This window comes from Bufo bufo, chromosome 2 (genome assembly GCF_905171765.1).
Source record: "Bufo bufo chromosome 2, aBufBuf1.1, whole genome shotgun sequence".
In the NCBI taxonomy this organism is placed as follows: Eukaryota; Metazoa; Chordata; class Amphibia; order Anura; family Bufonidae; genus Bufo; species Bufo bufo.
Window position 1 is genome coordinate 736430374 of NC_053390.1, and position 19292 is coordinate 736449665.

The window sequence follows — 19292 nt, forward strand, 5'->3', positions numbered from 1 at the left end:
CGCCTCTGCAGATACTCTGGATTTTATCATCCAGATGTCTCAAGCGTCAAAATATCTCTGTGAGGCTTCAATGGACATCGGCTCCCTCTTTGCCCGTATTTCGGCCCTCTCTGTCATTCAGCGCAGGGAGGTCTGGCTGAAGGTGTGGGATGCTGATGCCTCATCCAAGCGATCCCTCGCTAACCTTCCCTTTGAAGGGTCCAGGCTCTTTGGGGCTCAACTAGATGAATTCATTTCTGCCGCATCAGGGGGCAAGAGCACTCATCTACCCCAGCCCAGGACCAAGCGTCCCTTTCGGTCTCGGCCTTCAGGTTTCCGGGGCCAGTCCTTTCGTCGCTTCTCCACTGCCAGGACGCCGTCGTCCTCATCGGCAGGGGGGTCCCAGGACTCCCGCAAGAAGCCTTTCTTCAAGCCCCAGCCTTCTTGGCGGCCTCGGGCGCAGTCAGCCCGTCCTCCTGCTCCCAAGCAACCCTCCGCATGAAGGGGTGCCCCCACCCCTCGTGGTGGGGGGCCGTCTGCTCTCCTTTCAACAGGTCTGGAGGGCTCACGTTCAGGACGCCTGGGCTCTGGAAGTGGTGACGTCCGGCTACAAGTTGGAGTTCGCGTCCAGCCCGCCGGAACGTTTTTTCCCTTCTCGCGTTCCGGGGGATCCAGCCAGGGCCTCGGACCTCTTTTTTGCGGTCTCCTCTCTTCTGGACCGTGGTGTCATTTCCCCCGTTCCCCCAGAAGAGCAAGGGACAGGTTTTTACTCAAACCTGTTCGTTGTTCCAAAGAAAGAGGGGTCAGTGCGTCCAATCTTGGATCTAAAACTTCTCAACAAGTTTCTACGGGTGCGGAAGTTTCGCATGGAGTCCCTTCGCTCCGTTATTGCTTCTCTGCTTCCAGGAGAATTTCTCGCGTCTGTGGACATTCAAGACGCCTACTTGCACGTCCCTATTGCAGAGTCCCACCATCGCTTTCTGCGCTTTGCCATAGGGGGGCGTCATTTCCAGTTCGTCGCCCTACCTTTTGGGTTGGCAACCGCCCCTCGAGTTTTTACGAAGATTCTGGCGCCTCTCATGGCGCTTCTTCGCACCAGGGGCATCTCTTTGTTACCATACCTAGACGACATCTTGATAAAAGCTCCGTCTCTTCCACAGGCCGAGGACAGCATCCGAATCACGGTTCAATCCCTGGAACGGTTCGGATGGCTGATCAATCTCCCCAAGTCCTCTCTGCACCCCTCCCAGAGACTCTCGTTCCTGGGGATGATCTTGGACACCTCGATTTCTCGGGTGTTTCTTCCAGATTCCAAGGCTTCCCAGATTCGTCTGGCAATGGTGCTCCTTCTACGCTCTCCACGTCCCACCATTCGGGAGTGCATGCGGGTGCTGGGCCTTATGGTCTCCTCTTTCGAGGCGATTCCGTACGCCCAATTTCACACTCGTCCGCTACAACAGATGATCCTTGCCCTCTGGAACAAGAACCCTCGGGGTCTAGACACTCCTGTTCGTCTGTCCCGGCAAGTTCGAGCGTCTCTCCCTTGGTGGCAGTCTCCCCTGAACCTATCGTCAGGAAAGTCCTTCCTTCCGTTCTCCTGGACGATAGTCACCACCGACGCCAGCCTCATCGGTTGGGGAGGTGTTCTCCGGAACCTCACAGTTCAGGGTGTCTGGTCGACGGAGGAATCCCGTCTCCCCATAAACGTTTTGGAATTGAGGGCGATTTTCCACTCCCTCTCCCATTGGACTCCTCTCCTAGCGACTCGCCCGGTGCGGGTTCAGTCGGACAATGCCACGGCTGTGGCTTATGTCAACCATCAGGGCGGGACTCGCAGTCGGGCAGTAATGCGGGAAGTAGCGAGGATCCTCTTATGGGCGGAGTCTCATGTTCCGGTATTGTCGGCAGTGTACATCCCGGGAGTCGACAATTGGACGGCGGATTTTCTGAGTCGCACCAAGGTGGATCCGGGAGAGTGGTCTCTCCATCCGGAGGTGTTCGAGGACATCTGCCTCCGATGGGGCCGTCCGGACGTAGATTTGATGGCTTCCCGGATCAACCACAAGGTGCCGGTGTATCTTGCCCGCGCTCGAGACCCACGGGCGGACGGGGTGGACGCGCTGGTATTTCCATGGCAGCGGTTCAGCCTCCTTTACGTCTTCCCTCCGATTCCTCTGTTGCCGAAGGTGCTGCGCAAGATCGAGGCGGAGGGGATACCAACCATTCTCGTCGCTCCGGATTGGCCTCGTCGCGCCTGGTTCTCCAGCGTCGCTCGTATGTTGGCGGACGTCCCGTGGCCTCTGCCCGACAGAGAGGATCTCTTGTCTCAGGGGCCGCTCTTCCACCAGAATTCACGGCAGCTGCGTTTAACGGCGTGGCTGTTGAGACCGCCATCCTGAGGAAGAGAGGCTTCTCTGATGCGGTGGTAAGAACCATGATCAGGGCTCGAAAGCCGGCTTCTTCACGAATCTATTATCGCACCTGGAAGGCCTTCCTGGTGTTTTGTGAGAAATCGGGCTACTCGCCCCTACGTTTCTCTGTCCCAGTGGTGCTGTCTTTTCTCCAGTCCGGCCTCGACATGGGTCTGTCGCTCAGTTCTTTAAAAGGTCAGGTTTCTGCTTTGGCTATCTTTTTTCAGAGGTCCATTGCCTTTTTGAGACCTGTAAAAACCTTCCTGCAGGGGGTGGCGCATTCGGTTCCTCAGTATGTGCCTCCCTTGCCCCCCTGGGATCTCAACTTGGTTCTGCGCGCCCTTCAGGCGGCGCCTTTTGAACCTCTGAGGGAGATCTCTCTGGTTTTACTCACCTGGAAGGTAGTTTTTCTGGTGGCCATAACCTCCATCAGGCGAGTTTCGGAGCTGGCCGCACTTTCCTGCCGGGAACCTTTTCTGGTCTTTCACCAGGATAAGGTGGTGCTCAGACCGGTGCCTTCTTTTTTGCCCAAGGTGGTTTCTCCCTTCCACCTTAACGAGGATCTTGTCCTGCCCTCTTTTTGTCCTTCTCCGGTGAACCCCAAGGAATGCGCTCTCCACTCCCTGGACGTCGTCAGGGCCCTGAAGGTGTACCTGGGGGCTACCGCTTCCTTCCGGCGTTCAGACTCTCTCTTTGTGATTCCTGAAGGGTCCCGTAAGGGCCTGGCGGCTTCCAAGGTCACCGTGGCGCGGTGGATCCGTTCCGCTATTGCTGCGGCATATCGCGCTCGCAGCCACGTCCCGCCGTCGCGGATTACCGCTCACTCCACAAGGGCAGTGGGTGCTTCCTGGGCTAGACGCAATCGCGCATCCGTTTCCCAGTTGTGTAAGGCGGCCACTTGGTCGTCCTTACATACTTTCACAAAGTTTTATCAGTTACACTCTCTGGCCTCGGCTGATGCTGCTCTTGGGTGCAGGGTATTGCAGGCTGTGGTTCCGGTTTGACTACTGGACGTTTATTCCTGGCGGTGTTGGATTTGTTCTTTTTTCCCACCCCATGGACTGCTTTGGGACGTCCCATGGTCTGTGTCCCCCAATGGAATGAACGAGAAAAGGAGATTTTTGTGAAACTCACCTGTAAAATCTTTTTCTCGTAATTTCCATTGGGGGACACAGCTCCCGCCCCCTTTTTTGGTTTACGCCTTAGGGTGTGCTGTGTGATGGTTTCCATAATGTTTTGTTTCCGTTCTCCTTCTCCTACTGCTTTTGCAACGACTGAAGTTCTCCTGGAGGTGCCTGGGGGTATAGCCCGAGGAGGAGGAGCTTCTTTTTTTGCATAGTGTCCCTCCTAGTAATATCTCTAAGCTATACCCATGGTCTGTGTCCCCCAATGGAAATTACGAGAAAAAGATTTTACAGGTGAGTTTCACAAAAATCTCCTTTTCCCTTTAAGTCTTTGTGAACGTTTAATTGTCTACTATATACCTATGTACTGCTTGGGTTGTGTTTTATGCTCAGTCGTTAGTCGTAAATGAGGCTAGATTGAATAGTGAAATAGTGTGTATGTGACTGGTGATAGCGGTGAGAAATGATGGACTAACGCTTTCTCTTTGTCTTGCTGCTCAGTCCGATTAATTCCCCAGTACTCTGCTTTTCCTCTTTCCCTTTGGTGCAGTCACTGTCCAGACCCAGAGGACAATAGGTATTGTGAAGATGACTGGTAAGCGGCGCCGGTTTCCCCCTCTCTGTGCAGTGCTTTGTGTTTGTTCTCTGCATGTTTCATTACAGCTTTGAGTCATCGAACTAAGGAATAAAGTTCCTTCCTACCACATGCAATTCTAAATCTCTGTAGTAATTGTACTTATCATTTAGGAATTTTTATGGTATGCATGTAAATACAGTAGTCCACCCAGATACTTTTATAATGGCTTTTAAAAAAAATTCATGGGTGAATATTTTTTTAAGATGGTTTTTGAAATGCAACAGCTCACAAGCTTGATGTGCAATTTAAAGTGAAGTCAAGGAAAGTGATTTTATGAGATCTGTCCCTTGTGGGGCTCCTCGGGGTATAGAGTAATCATTGCTGAGCCGACTACAGGGACTCTCTGGTGTACAAGTCCAATCTGTTTTGTTGCCGCTCTTTGCTTTTTACGACACCGTTAAATGAAAGATGCACATGTTGCATATATTACATGGTACTGACGATGGCACCATCTACAGTATGGGAAATCTGAGTGTGTGCAACTATCAGCCATAGATTTAAGCCTCTACAGATGATGTGAATATCATTGATCTTGACATTTCGAGAGCTGAGATAGATGTACGAGTCAAGACTAAAGATTGTGATGGGAAGATAAAGATCTTGTGGGATCTTCCTACCAAAAGTACTCCGAGAGGACAACCGACTACAGCAACACAGTTTGCGCTGTATGGGGCTGCATAGTTGGAGACCAGTCAGAGTCCCCATGCTGATACCCGTTTATCACCAAAAGCACCTACAGTGGCCACGTGAGCATTAGAACTGGACCATGTAGCAATGGAAGAAGGTGGCCTGGTCTGATTTCTTTACTTCATATACCGTGTGCATGTGCATCACTTACCTGAGGAAGAGATGGCACTATGATGCACTGCGGGAAGAAGGCAAGCTGGCGGGGGCAGTGTGACGCTCTGGGCAATGTTCTGCTGGAAAACCTTTGTTCCTGGAATATGTGGATATTACTTTGTCAGTTGTCGCAGACCAAATATAACCCTTCATGCAGTGATATTCCCTGTTCAGCGGAATGATACGCCCTGCCATTCTATAAATTATTTTTCCAGAATGGTTTGAGGCACAGGACTGAGAATTCAAAGTATCCAGTTTCCTCAGATCGCAATCTGATTGAGCATCTGTGGGGTGTGCTGGAAAAAACACGTCTGACCCATGGAGGTCCAACTCGTAACAAATAGGACCTAAATGATTTGGATACATTTGACGTGGAAAAATGATTTATGACGTCTTGCTGCCAGATACCAGAGCAGTGAATGGGGAGATCTCTGGATCCATGTGAGGTACAGGGCTAGTCCCAGCTTTGTTAGGAAGAGATTGTCATGTAGTATATGACGTCTGATTTTAATTTTTTACATTAGTCATGGGATAACCCCTTTAATAGGCAGATGCATTTTTTAATAAATGAATTGCATCTCTGGCTACGCCAGCTAGGGGTCTTTCCCCTTTTCTTTGCCACTTTAGAAGAGTGTCTGGAAGCTCAAAAAGTCGCAACCTTTTTTTACGCCATGATTGTACAGTAAGCACAGTTTAATGTCATAGTCCCCCCCCCGCCCAGTAATCATGATCCGCCACTTTACTGTCAGGACTAATACAGGGAGCAGCATCCCCCACTTTTTGTCTTGGTAGAATATATAATGGGTAAAGCTAGAGATGATTCCATTACCACGGACCATAACGCAATTCTATGACGGAATGCATAACGGAAAGTAAATGAATGGCCTCAGCACTTTTTTTTGCTATTACATTCTGCGATGAACTCTTTGTACCTGCTTTCCACTCTAGCCAAGAGATGAGGGTCCTGAACAGAAGACCCCCCTCTGTTATCTAAGAGTTCCCAAATATGAAAATAGCCTTACCCAGTGAGACATTCGCTTTTAAGGCATGAAAAGCGGACATGACCCACAAGTGGAAAACCACAGACTGCCCAATGTCTGTTTTACTTGGGTGTCAGTTGAGGGATTCACTTTAAGAAATACAGTGCTGCTTTCTCTTGCAAACAATTCGGTACTGCGATATCGAAGTTGTTTTAATAAGACACAGCAGACTTAATGTACTGGTTTACATGTACGTTCTTGGAGTGGTTGTAGGCTCTTTGACAAATTCAATAAAAAGATACTATTAAAAAAAAAGAAATACAGTGCAATACACTTGACTCAAAAAGAAAAAAAAAATCATACAGTGCACATTGTTAAAGGGTGGTCTTAAGAAGACTACCCCAGTCCCATATGCCCGTCTATCGAAGGTATATGGACGTTATAGAGGGAGGTCCTCCACTTGCAATCCCATCTCTGAGCCAGAGTAGAAAGCAGTTCTGTACACGTGGCCCCTGTTCTGCAGGACTCGGGCTGTCCTCGTATTACATAGATGGCCACAATGTAATATTAGATCTCCCTTACAGCGGCTGGGAGCAGGGCCGAGGGTGATAAAAAGTGGAGTTTAAAGATTAGAATACACTATAATGTAATGATTAGTAATACAAAGGTTTAACTTTAATGAACTCATGAGAACTGAATTAAGGGGCTGTCTCACCTCGGCCAACCCCCTTCGTATGAGAGCCCCCGCAGCAATCAGTCGGTGCGACTCCCAACATCCCTGTTAAACATCTGAAACGTACCGTAGTATTAAATAGCAACCTTTGGGATGAATGGCCATTCGTGTTATACGTGAACAGCTGGAGTCTGCTAGAGCAAGATCTGCTTCTTATGCAGTCTATTAGGGGGTACCATGTAGAGGACCCCCATCTGTGGTGCTCATGTACCCTACTAGGATGTAGATATGAGCTGACTTGAGAAGACAACCTCTTCAATAGCAATGTTCCTAATGGCATGTTAGAGTTGTCCTAGGAAAAGGTTTCGGCTTTCCTGTCGGCACCTGAGACTCCTGATGCTTTTCCTTTATCCGTGTCTGTTGTGTTGAGTGCATGTATGTATGTGTACTGAATTATGGTATTGCAGTTCTTTATGACTTGAGGGCTATAGTTATGGTTCATTTTCCTCATACCGAAGACTATCTATAAAAGCTAGTACAAGGGAAAAATTCTCGTGTTGTGAACAGCAACCAATTAAGTTCCAGATTTCAGCCACATTCCAGTTTCTCCTTGTGAATGCATTTTCTATGTTTTCATAATTTTTTTTTTTTCTTTCTTCCTCTTCTCAGGCATGAACCACCAAGTAGTGATGGCCAAGCCTTTCATGACTCAACCTTATTAGAAAACCTCGAAAACAATCATGTAAGTGCCATTGGCCTTGAATTACTGTAATTGGGTCTAATATCTGTTGGAGTGGCCAGGCTCCCACAGCGTAGCTGCACCAAGATGCAGAATCCATTTATACTTCATTTGTATGTTGGAGTCAATCCAGGTTTTTCGCCTGTAGATAACCATTTCTTCTTCTCATTGGTTAGTTTTGTTGTTTAGGGACAAGTCTTTACAATGAATGTCTTAAACATAGAAATCAAAGATGTCCATGTAGAGATAAAGGAGTTGTCCAGGCGTTAACCGATGGTCTATCCTCATGATAGGCCATCAGTAGCTGATCAGTGGGGTCCAGCCCCTTGCGGATCAGCTGTTCTGTGTAGCTCCATTACTGGAAGTCAGCGTGAGCGCTACACAGAACCATCAACATAGTTTTTAACATCATCATGTTGACGGTGAAATTTTGTTCTGCAGCTGCGGTGACAGTTAAAACCGAACCGCTAATCGTCAGGAGTGCAGGGTGCTGGACATCAGATAGTGATGGCGTATCCTGAGAATAGGTCATCATTTAAAAAGAAGGGTGGACAATTCCTTTAAAACAAGTTGCCACTGAAACCAAAAGTCTCCTTCCCGGCTACTGAAATGTTGTGAAAGAGGTGAGACAATGAGGGACGAAAGCCCAAAGGGGGAGGCAAGACTTTCCTCACACTGTATCCTCTACAGCACCCCAGCCTCCAATTGTGGCTAGCTGCCTCTTGGGAACATTTAGCACATACTAGCATAACCAAATAGGAACCCATAAGCCATACCTATGTTTTCTAATACATTTTTACAACTATTTTTTTTATCATTTCAATACATCTAAAATAAAAAAATAAAAATGATCAACTTTGCAAATAATCTTGATTCAATCTCCAAATGTCTGGTATACAGCTGAAAGCTGAAGATGGATCAAAGGTTTGCTGAGGGGACCTTTTTTAGAGGCTTTTTTAAAAGAACATTGAATATTACAAAAGTAAAAAAAAAAAAGTTGAAATGACAGTTTTAATTTATAATGCATTTTAAAACTTAATTTTAACATACCACAGCCTTATCCTTCCTGTCTTAGTATTATTACGTGGGACTGCTTTATGTAGCTCTGAACTATGACTACATTTGAGCTTTGTGTAGATGTTCCAAATGAAATTGGGCATGGCGGGACCTGGGGTGTCCTGCTATGAGAGAAGGTTATAATTAATGGGTATATAATAGGCCAATGTGCCCGCCCTGGAACATGTGGGGAAACTTCAGAAGCAGCTGAGGAATAGATTATTACAAGAATCTGGTAATGATGAAGCTGTAACGGGCGAGGCGGTGACCGCAATGTGCGTTTTGTAGAATCAATAGTGATAAAAATGGCTGTATATCCTCCTAGATCTCATTAACTTATAAGATCTCAACAATCGTTTTAAGAAACCTCATACTTCTATGCTGCAGTGAAATCACTCAGGTGTAACGGGGCACATTTCTGCGCAAATCCCAATCCAACAGGTCTGATCACCCAAACGAGCAGCGTCATAAGGAACCGAGACCTACAATGGGGCTGGGAGTTGCAACCAAAGTGTGGCCATCTTACTCTGGTGTGTTATCGGCCTAAGGCTAAATGCACACGATCAGGATTGCGTGCAGATTTTCCGTGCGGATTTGCGCACCATAGGTAATGTACATTGTGTTCTATGAGATTTTGAAATTCTCAATGCACATGATGCAGATTTTAAAATCCGCAGCATGTCAATTTATTTTACTTTTCCTGACCGGATTTTCTTCATTCACTTAGTAAAATCAACACTAAATCCGCATGCAAATCCGAACCAATTGATGCGGATTGACCGCACGGATTTGCCTGCGAACTCCTGCGGATTTCAGTGCGGATTCTCTGCACATGAATCCTGAACGTGTGCATGTACCCTAAGGGTGTGCTAAAATGTTAGGGTAAATGCACACGTTCAGGATTTATGTGCGGACAATCTGCACTGAAATCTGCATGTGTTCACAGGGAAATCCGTGTGGTCAATCCACATCAATTGGTGCGGATTTTACTGTCCCCATTGAAGGGAATGGAGAAAATCCGGACAGGAAAAAGTTCAAATTCCACGCGGAAAAAATCCGGATCGTGTGCATGAGAATTTCAAATTCTCATAGAATGCAATGTACATGACCTACGGTGCAGATTTTCCGCACGCAAATCCGCACGTGATCCTGATAGTGTGCATTTAACCTTAGGGTCTCTAAGGGTCTCTTTTTTTTTTTTTTTGGATAGGCTTTTCACCCCTGCTGTGAAGATTCTATGATAAAGGCCTCATGCACACGACGGTTGTTTTTTGCGTCCGCTAAAAAAAAAAAACTGATGCGGCATCCATTTTTTTTTTTTGTGAGGATCCGTTTTTTTCCACGGATTCCTTGTAATAAATGCCTATCCTTGTCCGCAAATGTGAAAAAAGTAGGACATGCACTATTTTTTTTGCTGAAGGGAAACACGGACAACGGACGCAGAACACAAACGGATGAACTATTTTAGCATTTTTTTTGCTGACCCATTGAAATGAATGGGTCCCCATCCTATCCGCAAAAAAAAACTGAACGGAGGCCGAGAAAAACTGTCGTGTGCATGAGGCCAAAGGCTATGAATACATTCATAGGAGGCTATGAATACATTCATAGGTAAATTTTTATCATTGCATTTTACTTATTTTGGGTTAAAAAAAAAATTTTCAATTGGTCTTTATTAAAAATGTAATACAATTCCTGAAAGCTCGTTTAAGCCATATTCTTATCAGTTTGGCAAGCATTTGCCTATATTTAGTATTTGTGAGCTGTCAGGAATTCAAATATAAGGACTGCACCTTGAGCCATCACAGCAGCTGCCTGACAGATTACAATGGGCTATAGAACATAAACTCTTGAACATTTTTAATTGAGACCAATTAAAAAAATTATTTTTAGCCCTAAATGAGTAAGATGCAATGATAAACGGAATGCCTTCCGAAGGTGTTCATAGCCTTTTAATTGTAGTCCTATCACATTTTTCCACCACCTGTTCTGGCGTCTGTTAGACGCAGTGTTCATCCGTCCTAGTGATGTCTATATATGCGTGAACATTGATGTAGTTTGTTATAATAATGAGATTAAGGGCTCATGCACACGACCATTTGTATTTTGTGATCCGCAAAACGCGGATACGCAAAAAATACCGATGACGTCCATGTGACATTCATATTTCATCCATTTTTTTTATGTGGAACCATTGTAACATGGTCTATCTTTTTTGCGGAACAGCCATGCAGATATATGGAAACAGAATGAACATGGAGTAATTTCCATTTTTTTGCGGATCTAACGAGGTGAATAGTTCCACATAGGCCACAAAAAAAAAAAAAGAACAGAACGGACACGCACACAAATGTTTTGTGTGCATGAGCCCTAAGGGTGCATTCCCACGACCTTGTGGATCTGCAGTTTGTGGACCACAAAATACATAAAGTGCATATTGAGTCCACGTGGCATCGGCATTTTTTGCCTACTCATGAACTTCAATGGGTTGGCGATCCGCAAATTATAGAACACGACCTATACTTTACCGCGGAATAGACATACGGATGCCATCTGTGTGCTCTCCGCATCCGTATGTCTGCTCTGCAAAGAATAGAACATGTCCTATACTGTGCTGCAAAATGTGGACCTTACCATGAAAGTCATTGGGTCCACAAAAATCATACCATTGTGGACCGCAAAATACATAGTCATGTGAATGCACTCTAAGGGCTCTTTCACACGAGCAGATCCTGTGCAGGTAATCCGCTGCATGAAAGAGAGCCAAGCCGCGCTCCGGACAGCAGAGACACGGAGCAGTAACATGATTGATAATGCTCCGTGCCTCTCTGTGATCTTTTTACTACAAAATCACAGTGAGATAAAGTGGTCACAGAGAGGCACGGAGCATTATCAATCATGGACACCACATGGTATATGGGAGCCTATAGATGATGGAGGCTACTGCATGGCATCTATGAGAACATACACGTGGTGAGCTTTGTAAAGGTGATGAGGTCAGAGCTTATAGACATGAGCTCTGTATTTTCTTCTTTTTCCACCACAGCGCTAGGAGTATGCTTGTCAGCTTAGTGTTGGCTATGTCGCCACGCAAGGAAATAGATGGTTCATGGAAGGGCACTACCTGTTGGACCATAGCTGTATGGGAAGATCACATGTGCTGGTCCGAAATATGTTGCAGCCTCCCCTGCCTTCTTGTCTTACTTTGGAATGATGATGATGAAATTAACATTTTTCAATAAAGCCTGAAGGTTAATATGTTGGACGAGTGCTGGAACCCTTTTGTCATATGGATTACTCTCATGTTGCAGCTGATAGATTTTTCACAGTCTTTTCTTTGGAATATACCAGTTTACTATGGCAGGCCTGGGAGCCTTCAAAAGGCACCAAGCTGCCACATCAGCGTAGCGGTACCGTGACTTAGCGTGCACCATCGGAGATCAGAGAGAGCTCTCTTCCTCAGATGAACCTCTCAGATGCCACAGTCGCTGTGGGCAGCGGCATTTGAAGGGGTTAAATGAGGATGATCAGAGTTAACTCCATTTTCAGTCACTGCAGGATTACAAGCCTAACATCTGCTATGTATGGAGCGGGCCCCGTTCAGCCGATGGCCACACATCTCAGGATTTGTTAAAGGGGTTGGCCCATCTCTTATATTGTGGCATATTACTATGATATGCCCCCAATATCTGATAGGTGCGGGTACCAAAGGTGTAACATGCAGCTATCTCTTGAACGGAACCCACAAAGTGAAGGAGAGCGGACAGCTCATGCACGGCCACCCTCCATTTATGTCTATGGGACTGCCAAAAATAGCCGAGCTTGGCTATTTCTGTCAGCCCCATACAAGTGAATGGATCGGTGGCCACACTTGCACAGTGCACTTCCCATTGTTTTCTATGGGACTTCTGAAAATAGCTGAGCGTGCTGCTCGGTCTACTCTCCTCTTTGCTGACCGGCACCTATCAGACAGTGGGGGCATATCCTCAAGATATGCCCCCAATATATGAGACGGGACGACCCCTTTAAGCCAAGAGGGAAGGTATGGAAGGACACAACTTTAGGTGAACATATGCTTAAAACTGCTGTAACGCCAACACTTGTAGTTCTTCTTAAAGGGAACCTGTCATCAACTTTATGCTGACCTCACTGAGGGCAGCATAAAATAGTGACAGAAATGCTGATGTCAGCGGTGTGTCACTCATCAGCTAAAAGTAAGTGGTTGCAGAGAACCAGCATCATCATCATTGCAGCTCAGGCCTTGAAAAGAGTCAAATCTACCTGAGAAGAGTCCTGGTCATTCATAATCTCCTGCTCTCATTCATCTGCTGATGATTGTCAGTTCTCTGCTAGGGAGAAAGGGAGAGAACTAGGTAGAAGACTGTCAGTCATCAGCAGAGAATTCATGAATAGCCATGACTCTTCTCAGGTGGCCGTGACTCTTTTCCAGGCCCAGTCTGCAATGATTGTGATGTTGGTTCTCGGCAACCACTTACGTTTAACTTATAAGTGACAGACCGCTGAAATCGGCTCACCTGTCTCTATTCTGCCGATAGTATGGGCAGCATAAAGTTGATGACAGGTTCCCTTTAAATGCATAATAATACATTGGACCGGTTTTATCACGGGCTAGAAATGAAATTTTGGAAGGATGACAACATGGCGAAAAGCAATATCTTTCTCTCAGTGTCAGTAATCAGTGGTAGCTGCGTGATGGAGAGTAAGGCTTATAGTGTATGAGTAACTGTCGGGAGGTTTAATTTTCTTGTCACATCTGTTTTTCAGCCCACTGCCCCTGTCATCTGCGAGTTCCTCACTATGATGGCAATCTGTCATACTGCCGTTCCAGAGCATGACGGAGACCAGATCATTTATCAGGCATCTTCTCCCGGTAAGGGGAAGGAACAGACTTAGTAGCTGTTGGTTTATTTTAAAAAATCGTTTTCTCCTTTCAGAATTATTTAACTGAAGCAGCAACCTTGTCATGATCGTCACTTCTAAGTGGAATGCGTAATGCATTTTGATAAAAGGGAAAAATCTTCACCTTGAATCAACAGCTTTGTGAGACTTTAAAGTGAATCTGAGAGATTGCTCCTGTCTGGCTTCTCATTGGCCAGTAGTGCTCACATGGTACCCATGGACTCGACCATGTCGCCACGCAACCGCATCGGCAGATCCGCCCCAACTAACATGTTCCACGTTTACCTACTGTATAATCAGAAAAGATATGGTAACGGACATCTCTATTGATGGAATACCACATCGTTCATAGTGTCTGGGCAGTCACGTGACGAACGTGTCATCATGTGTCGCCAAGTGTCAGCCCAGACCTATATACAATATCTGTCAAAGGAGATATTGATGCATGCAAATTACTGTACAAGTGATACTGAAAACAAAAGTGCATAGTGCAAAACGAAAGTGTTTTCTAATGCTCATTCATTTTTTTCTATTTGTCGCGGACCACCATGATGACTTCTTCCATTCATGGCTTGTTTCTGCACAGTTTGCTGCCCAGAAATCTTTAGCGCCTCACTTTTTCAGCACCATGCATAACTTTTTTTCAACCTGCTCCCATCCTAGTGTTTCTACCGAATCTGGGCATGTTGCTGCCCCATTTGCCTCTAAACTGCACATGCTGTGTTGCACAGCTCCCCTGAACAAGATGGTGGCAGATAATACCACAAAAAATATTAGTACTAAAAATATAGTACCCCTAGCTCGTCTGGAATTTTCAGTTTAAGCCTGGTCACTATGCAGGTGTAGTACTGCCTCTTCTGTTCGGGGTTCCTCATCTCATGACTATATATATATATATATTGTTTTGCCATGTATCTCACCTTTACTTAAAGCATTGCTCTACACATTACAGCTGCATGATTGACAAAATGCACATTGTGATACCTTGATGTCTGTAATGTACCACTACTTGCTTGTTATACTTCAAAAAAATATATAGTACCCGATATTGTGCCCCCGAACAGTAACCGTAAAGTGCTGCCATTTGTCACCACAAAGTATGTACCCCATCAGTAATGGTGCTCTCCTCTTTAGGATCCACATATTATTAGTGCTCCTACACTGCAGCTGACATAGCGGTTCACTCGTCCAGCTAAGGTAGCAGTTCACTCGTCCCCAAACGATGGGTGGTCTGGTGGTGAACTCCCTAGTTAGCTTTGGCTGCTATTGGAGCATCACACTAATAAGGGTGACCCCCACCCAGTGCAGTGACCCTGGGCCTGATCTAAGAACTTTCCTTAATCGCTAATCTCAAACCCCCTCCTCCAATGCATGTCAGGGAGCAGCATGTGGGGTATAACCTGGATAAATGGTGGTGGCCAGATGTGGGTGATCATTTTTACAGGCTATACATTTGGTTTTATGATTTAACTTTTCCATAATCTGTTATTTTATTTTGTAGATGAGGGGGCCCTAGTAAGAGCAGCAAAGCAACTGAGGTTTGTGTTTACTGGAAGGACTCCCAGCTCCGTGATAATAGAATCGGTAAGTTATCTGTCTATCTCATATCTATCCATCTATCTATCTATCTATCTATCTATTCTATCTCCTATCTATCTAGATCTGTCTAATCTACCTCTGAAGTCCTATGGTGACCATATCTTGTAATGATTTATTCTCTCCACTGCAGAAAGACTTTTTCAGTGTTTAACTTAAAGTTAGGCTAGTTTCACACCAGCAGTAAGAGATCCGGCAGGGAGCAACCTGGAGCTCTCTGGGTCCGGTGTTGCCGGACGGTACTTGAATACTAGCCGGTCCCATTAACTATAATGGGGTCTACCAAGGATCCGGCTGCAACCCAGCAAATATGCCGAGATTCGGCTGGACAGAAAACAATTAATTTACCCATTTGCAGCCTGATCTCCGCTGGCATGAAACTAGCCTTAGTTGATTAACCCTTTTGAGGACCAAGGGACGTATTTGTCCCATTTTTTTAATTGCCTGCATCGTCTGATTAAGAACTTAAAATACTTTTTTTTTTTTTTTTTTAGTCAAAATATAAGTTCTTATCAACAAATGGTTCTAGCTTTTTGCCAGTTATTTCCTAAAATGACTTAGTTACAGCAACTGAAGTGGACGAACTTCAGTTGCCGTTAAAAAAAAATGGAGCTTCTTTTGGCCTTCCATTAAAAGTAACCTAAATATTCACATTTGTCCCGTGTCATAACCCCTCCCCCAAAAATGACACCGTGTGGAAATGGTTTTATTTATTGTTCAAATACATTCTTAAATGGAAAAAAATAGAATTATTTTATATTGATGATGGTAATCTTACGGTCCTCAAAGGGTTAAGGTCTTTCCAGGAATTAATATTTTCACTCCTGGGGAATGTACTGTATCTTGTTCATTGTTTCACAAGTTTTATATAGTTACAATATTGATTGGTTCTGGGACGACCATTTTCCATTGCAAATATTATGGTTTGAGACCATTACCGCATGGAAACCTTGCAGGTAGTTCCGAAACCTCTAAAATATTAAGCTAAGAAAAAGAGGCAATCGGTATAGAAAGTCTTTACATACGGTACACCAGAATGGATTCACTGTACCTTTTGGAAGTTGTAAACCACTTTCTATGGTGTCAGGCGCTCCTCCAGGGTCCTCTACAGTACACATGTAGCACAAAAGCAAAATGGAGCCCCCTCACCTGGTTTAGGGTCCATTCAGACGTCCGTAGTCTTTTGCGGTCTGCAAAACACTGACTCCGCACATCACCGGCACTTAATAGAGGATTTCTATTCTTGTCTGCAGCTGCGGACAAGAATAGGACATGCTCTATTTTTTGGGTGGAAATGTGGATGCGGACAGCATCTTTTCCGTCCCCGTTAAAAATGAATGGGTCCGCGCCCGTTCTGCATAATTACCGAACGGATCCCAACCCATTCTACGGACGTCGGAATGTACCCTAACACAGAAGCGGCTCATCCTCAGCAACATGCACATGGATTGCTGAGGCCAGCGATTGGCTGCAGCGGTCACATGAACGATGAATAGCATGCAACCACTGCAGGCCCAGTGGGGATCAGAACTCCATGTGCTGTCTGCATTTGTGTGTCCATTCGGCAAAAAGATAGAACATGTCCTAGAACATGTGCTGCTTACAGATCCTAACGGCAAATACACGGAAATTGATCTGCGGTGTGGATTTGAAATGTACGGTATGTCAGTTTATGCTCTGGATGGAATCCCAGGCACATACTGAACAAATCGACATGTACCGCATGCAGGACTGGCCGACAGTCTCGTGTATTGTGGGCTCCCGCAACTCTCCCTCAATGGAAGATCTCAGGGAAAGGAAGGATGGGACATGTTGGATGTCAGCATGCCCAGACTTTAGTTCTCACCAGAGAAAGGCCACTGCCAGAGGAGCTTGGCGGGAGTTAGGATACCGCTGCTGTAGGTGGGTGTCACATGAAGCGCGACATTTCTTTCCATCTTTAATATTTTAGCATTAACTTTTATTTGAAATTTCTCGCAGCTTGGCCAGGAAGAAAAGTTTGAGTTGCTAAATGTACTGGAATTTACAAGGTAAATGTCTTGTTTTATTCTTTTAAAAGTTTATAAGGTTTGAAATAAATCTGCAGACCGCATGAGGCGGAGCATGTTCTCTACCAAGCAGAACGGTCTACAAATGTGTGCTCGATGCTGACCATGTAGGGACCCAACCCATTTATTCATACATTTCCTGGTGGCACAACAGAAAATTGTTACAAGATAAGAGCTTTAAGAAAACTTTTTTCACAGTTGTCATATGCAGCACATCAGTCACCTAATATTCAGTGTGTACGATTGATCCATGACTTAGCAGAGCTGTCTGAAATGTATTGTTCCATAATTCTTTTGTTGCAGTAATCGAAAGCGTATGTCCGTGATTGTCCGTAACTCCTCAGGGAAACTGAGATTGTACTGCAAAGGGGCTGTAAGTATCATCCACTGCAATGCAACTCAGTCCTTCATCTACATTATTCCTTACCTGCCGTTCACCATCAATGGCTAAAGGTCCTTTTACACTGGCCCATTATTGGGAATGAATGTTCCTATGAATACTTATTTCTAATATGTGCTCTGTGTAAAGGTGACATCGACCCGAATGGTGGTGAAATAATTGTTGACGCAGCACCTAAAATATTCTTTCTAGGGGTGAGTGATCACACTAGCAATTGTATCTTCCCATACAAAGGAGGTGATTGCTGCATGTAAGTGCAGCTCTCACCGCCACTCCTAATCGGGCAATTTCCGGGAACTGATATATTTTTGCAGATAACTGCCTGCTCAGTCGGCCCATGCAAAGGGTGTTTACTACCGCTAATACCTCATTCTACAGTGGGAATCTGCTGTGTTGTCTTATCTGCCCTTGATTTGGTAAGATCCATGATGGTGGCTCCTGGCTTGAGCTGCTTCTTATTTGCTAAAATTAAAGGGGTTGTCTAGGCACTGAAGAAAAAAAAATTGGGGAATTGGCGAGCATGGTGTGTGAGTAAAATACATAAAACTTAGTCACCACCTCTGGTCTTCCTGCTGAGGCCATTGATTTCCTGGCAGCGGTAATGTGCAGGGAGTTGACATGTCACGCTTCTGACCAGATGGGGACTGAGTTGCACTGCATGAACTGGGACGACCAGAGCGAGTGACTTTTTTTTATTATACTAGCAACTCTCACAACATGCCCCGCTAACCCCCAATTTTTTTCAGGGCCGGGGCAACACCTTTTGAGTTCTCCACATACAGTATATACAAAAAGATTTACTGCATGCAGTGCAATCAGTTCTTCTGCTTTTGAGTTCCCTTACCCTGGTCATGTACCCACATAGGCGACACCTTTCCATGTGTTGTACGTTTCCTGTCCCCATGCACTTGGCTACTAGGCTAGGCTATAATTGTTTTTCCAACCTCTTTATGATTGGTACCAATCTCCTAATCCTAGAAAATTCTCCATCATTGCTGTGCTCACTGGCTGCAATAGAGCCATAGGGAATTTGGTTTCCCCTCCACGACCGCAAATGTTTCCTCTCACAAACAAAGTGATCCTGATAATCCTGATAATAGATGAGTACTTATGGGTAATGATATGTATGATATAGTTTTCACACCTCTAAGTGGTCATGTCCAAAATATCATTAGATAAATGACAGATGCAGAACACTTAAAGGGCATATTTCTAGGATATTGTCTGATAGGTGCGGGTCTCACCACCTGGACCCGCACCTATCTCGTATACCAAGCTGACAAAGTGAAGGAGGGTGCACCGCGCATTCGCTGCTGCCCTCAATAAATTTCTATGGGGCCAACGAAAATAGCCGAGCCAGCCAATACCCCTATAAGTTTGCACTTAGTCTGTCTTGAAGGTGGTGACATCATCACGTTACAGCGCAGTTCAGAGCAATACACCGAGTTGTGTGCAGTCTTGTGGACTGCAGCTGTCACGCAATAGTTAAAATCAGTAGCACTACGAAAATTCTCAGTGTAGCCCCAGCCGTAGACACTCGTCACTACTGTTGTGTCCCTCCTTGATTGAATGAAAATCACCATTCTGGATAAAAGTGAAGGTCCAATTACAGCTTCTAGGTGGTGCCAGTCTTTGACTTGCCCAGTAAATGTGATGTACCATTACCTTGTCTTCCATAATAGGACACAGTCATTTATGACCGCCTGGCTGAATCCTCAAAGTACAAAGAAATTACCTTAAAACACCTGGAACAGTTTGCTACAGAAGGTAAGATGAGCAATTACTGATTTCCTTATGGCTGTCTCAAAACTTTGCAAATCTGCCTACTCATGGGACAATTTAAAGGGCATTTAGTCTAATTATTGACTGGCGCTAACCTGTGGATGGAA

At 45.3% G+C, this 19292-nt stretch overlaps 1 protein-coding gene across 4 annotated transcripts in view; it reads left to right on the forward strand.

Moving 5' to 3' along the window:
- ATP8A1 (ATPase phospholipid transporting 8A1) overlaps positions 1 to 19292 on the forward strand; it is a 209591-nt gene that overhangs the window by 108732 nt on the left and 81567 nt on the right. For all 4 annotated transcript variants that reach the window (XM_040418921.1, XM_040418923.1, XM_040418922.1 and 1 more), the window contains 6 exons: positions 7314 to 7386; positions 13225 to 13330; positions 14861 to 14943; positions 16936 to 16985; positions 17307 to 17376; positions 19086 to 19170. In XM_040418921.1, coding sequence (XP_040274855.1) covers positions 7314 to 7386; positions 13225 to 13330; positions 14861 to 14943; positions 16936 to 16985; positions 17307 to 17376; positions 19086 to 19170 — 467 coding nt within the window. The remainder of the gene's footprint in view (positions 1 to 7313; positions 7387 to 13224; positions 13331 to 14860; positions 14944 to 16935; positions 16986 to 17306; positions 17377 to 19085; positions 19171 to 19292) is intronic.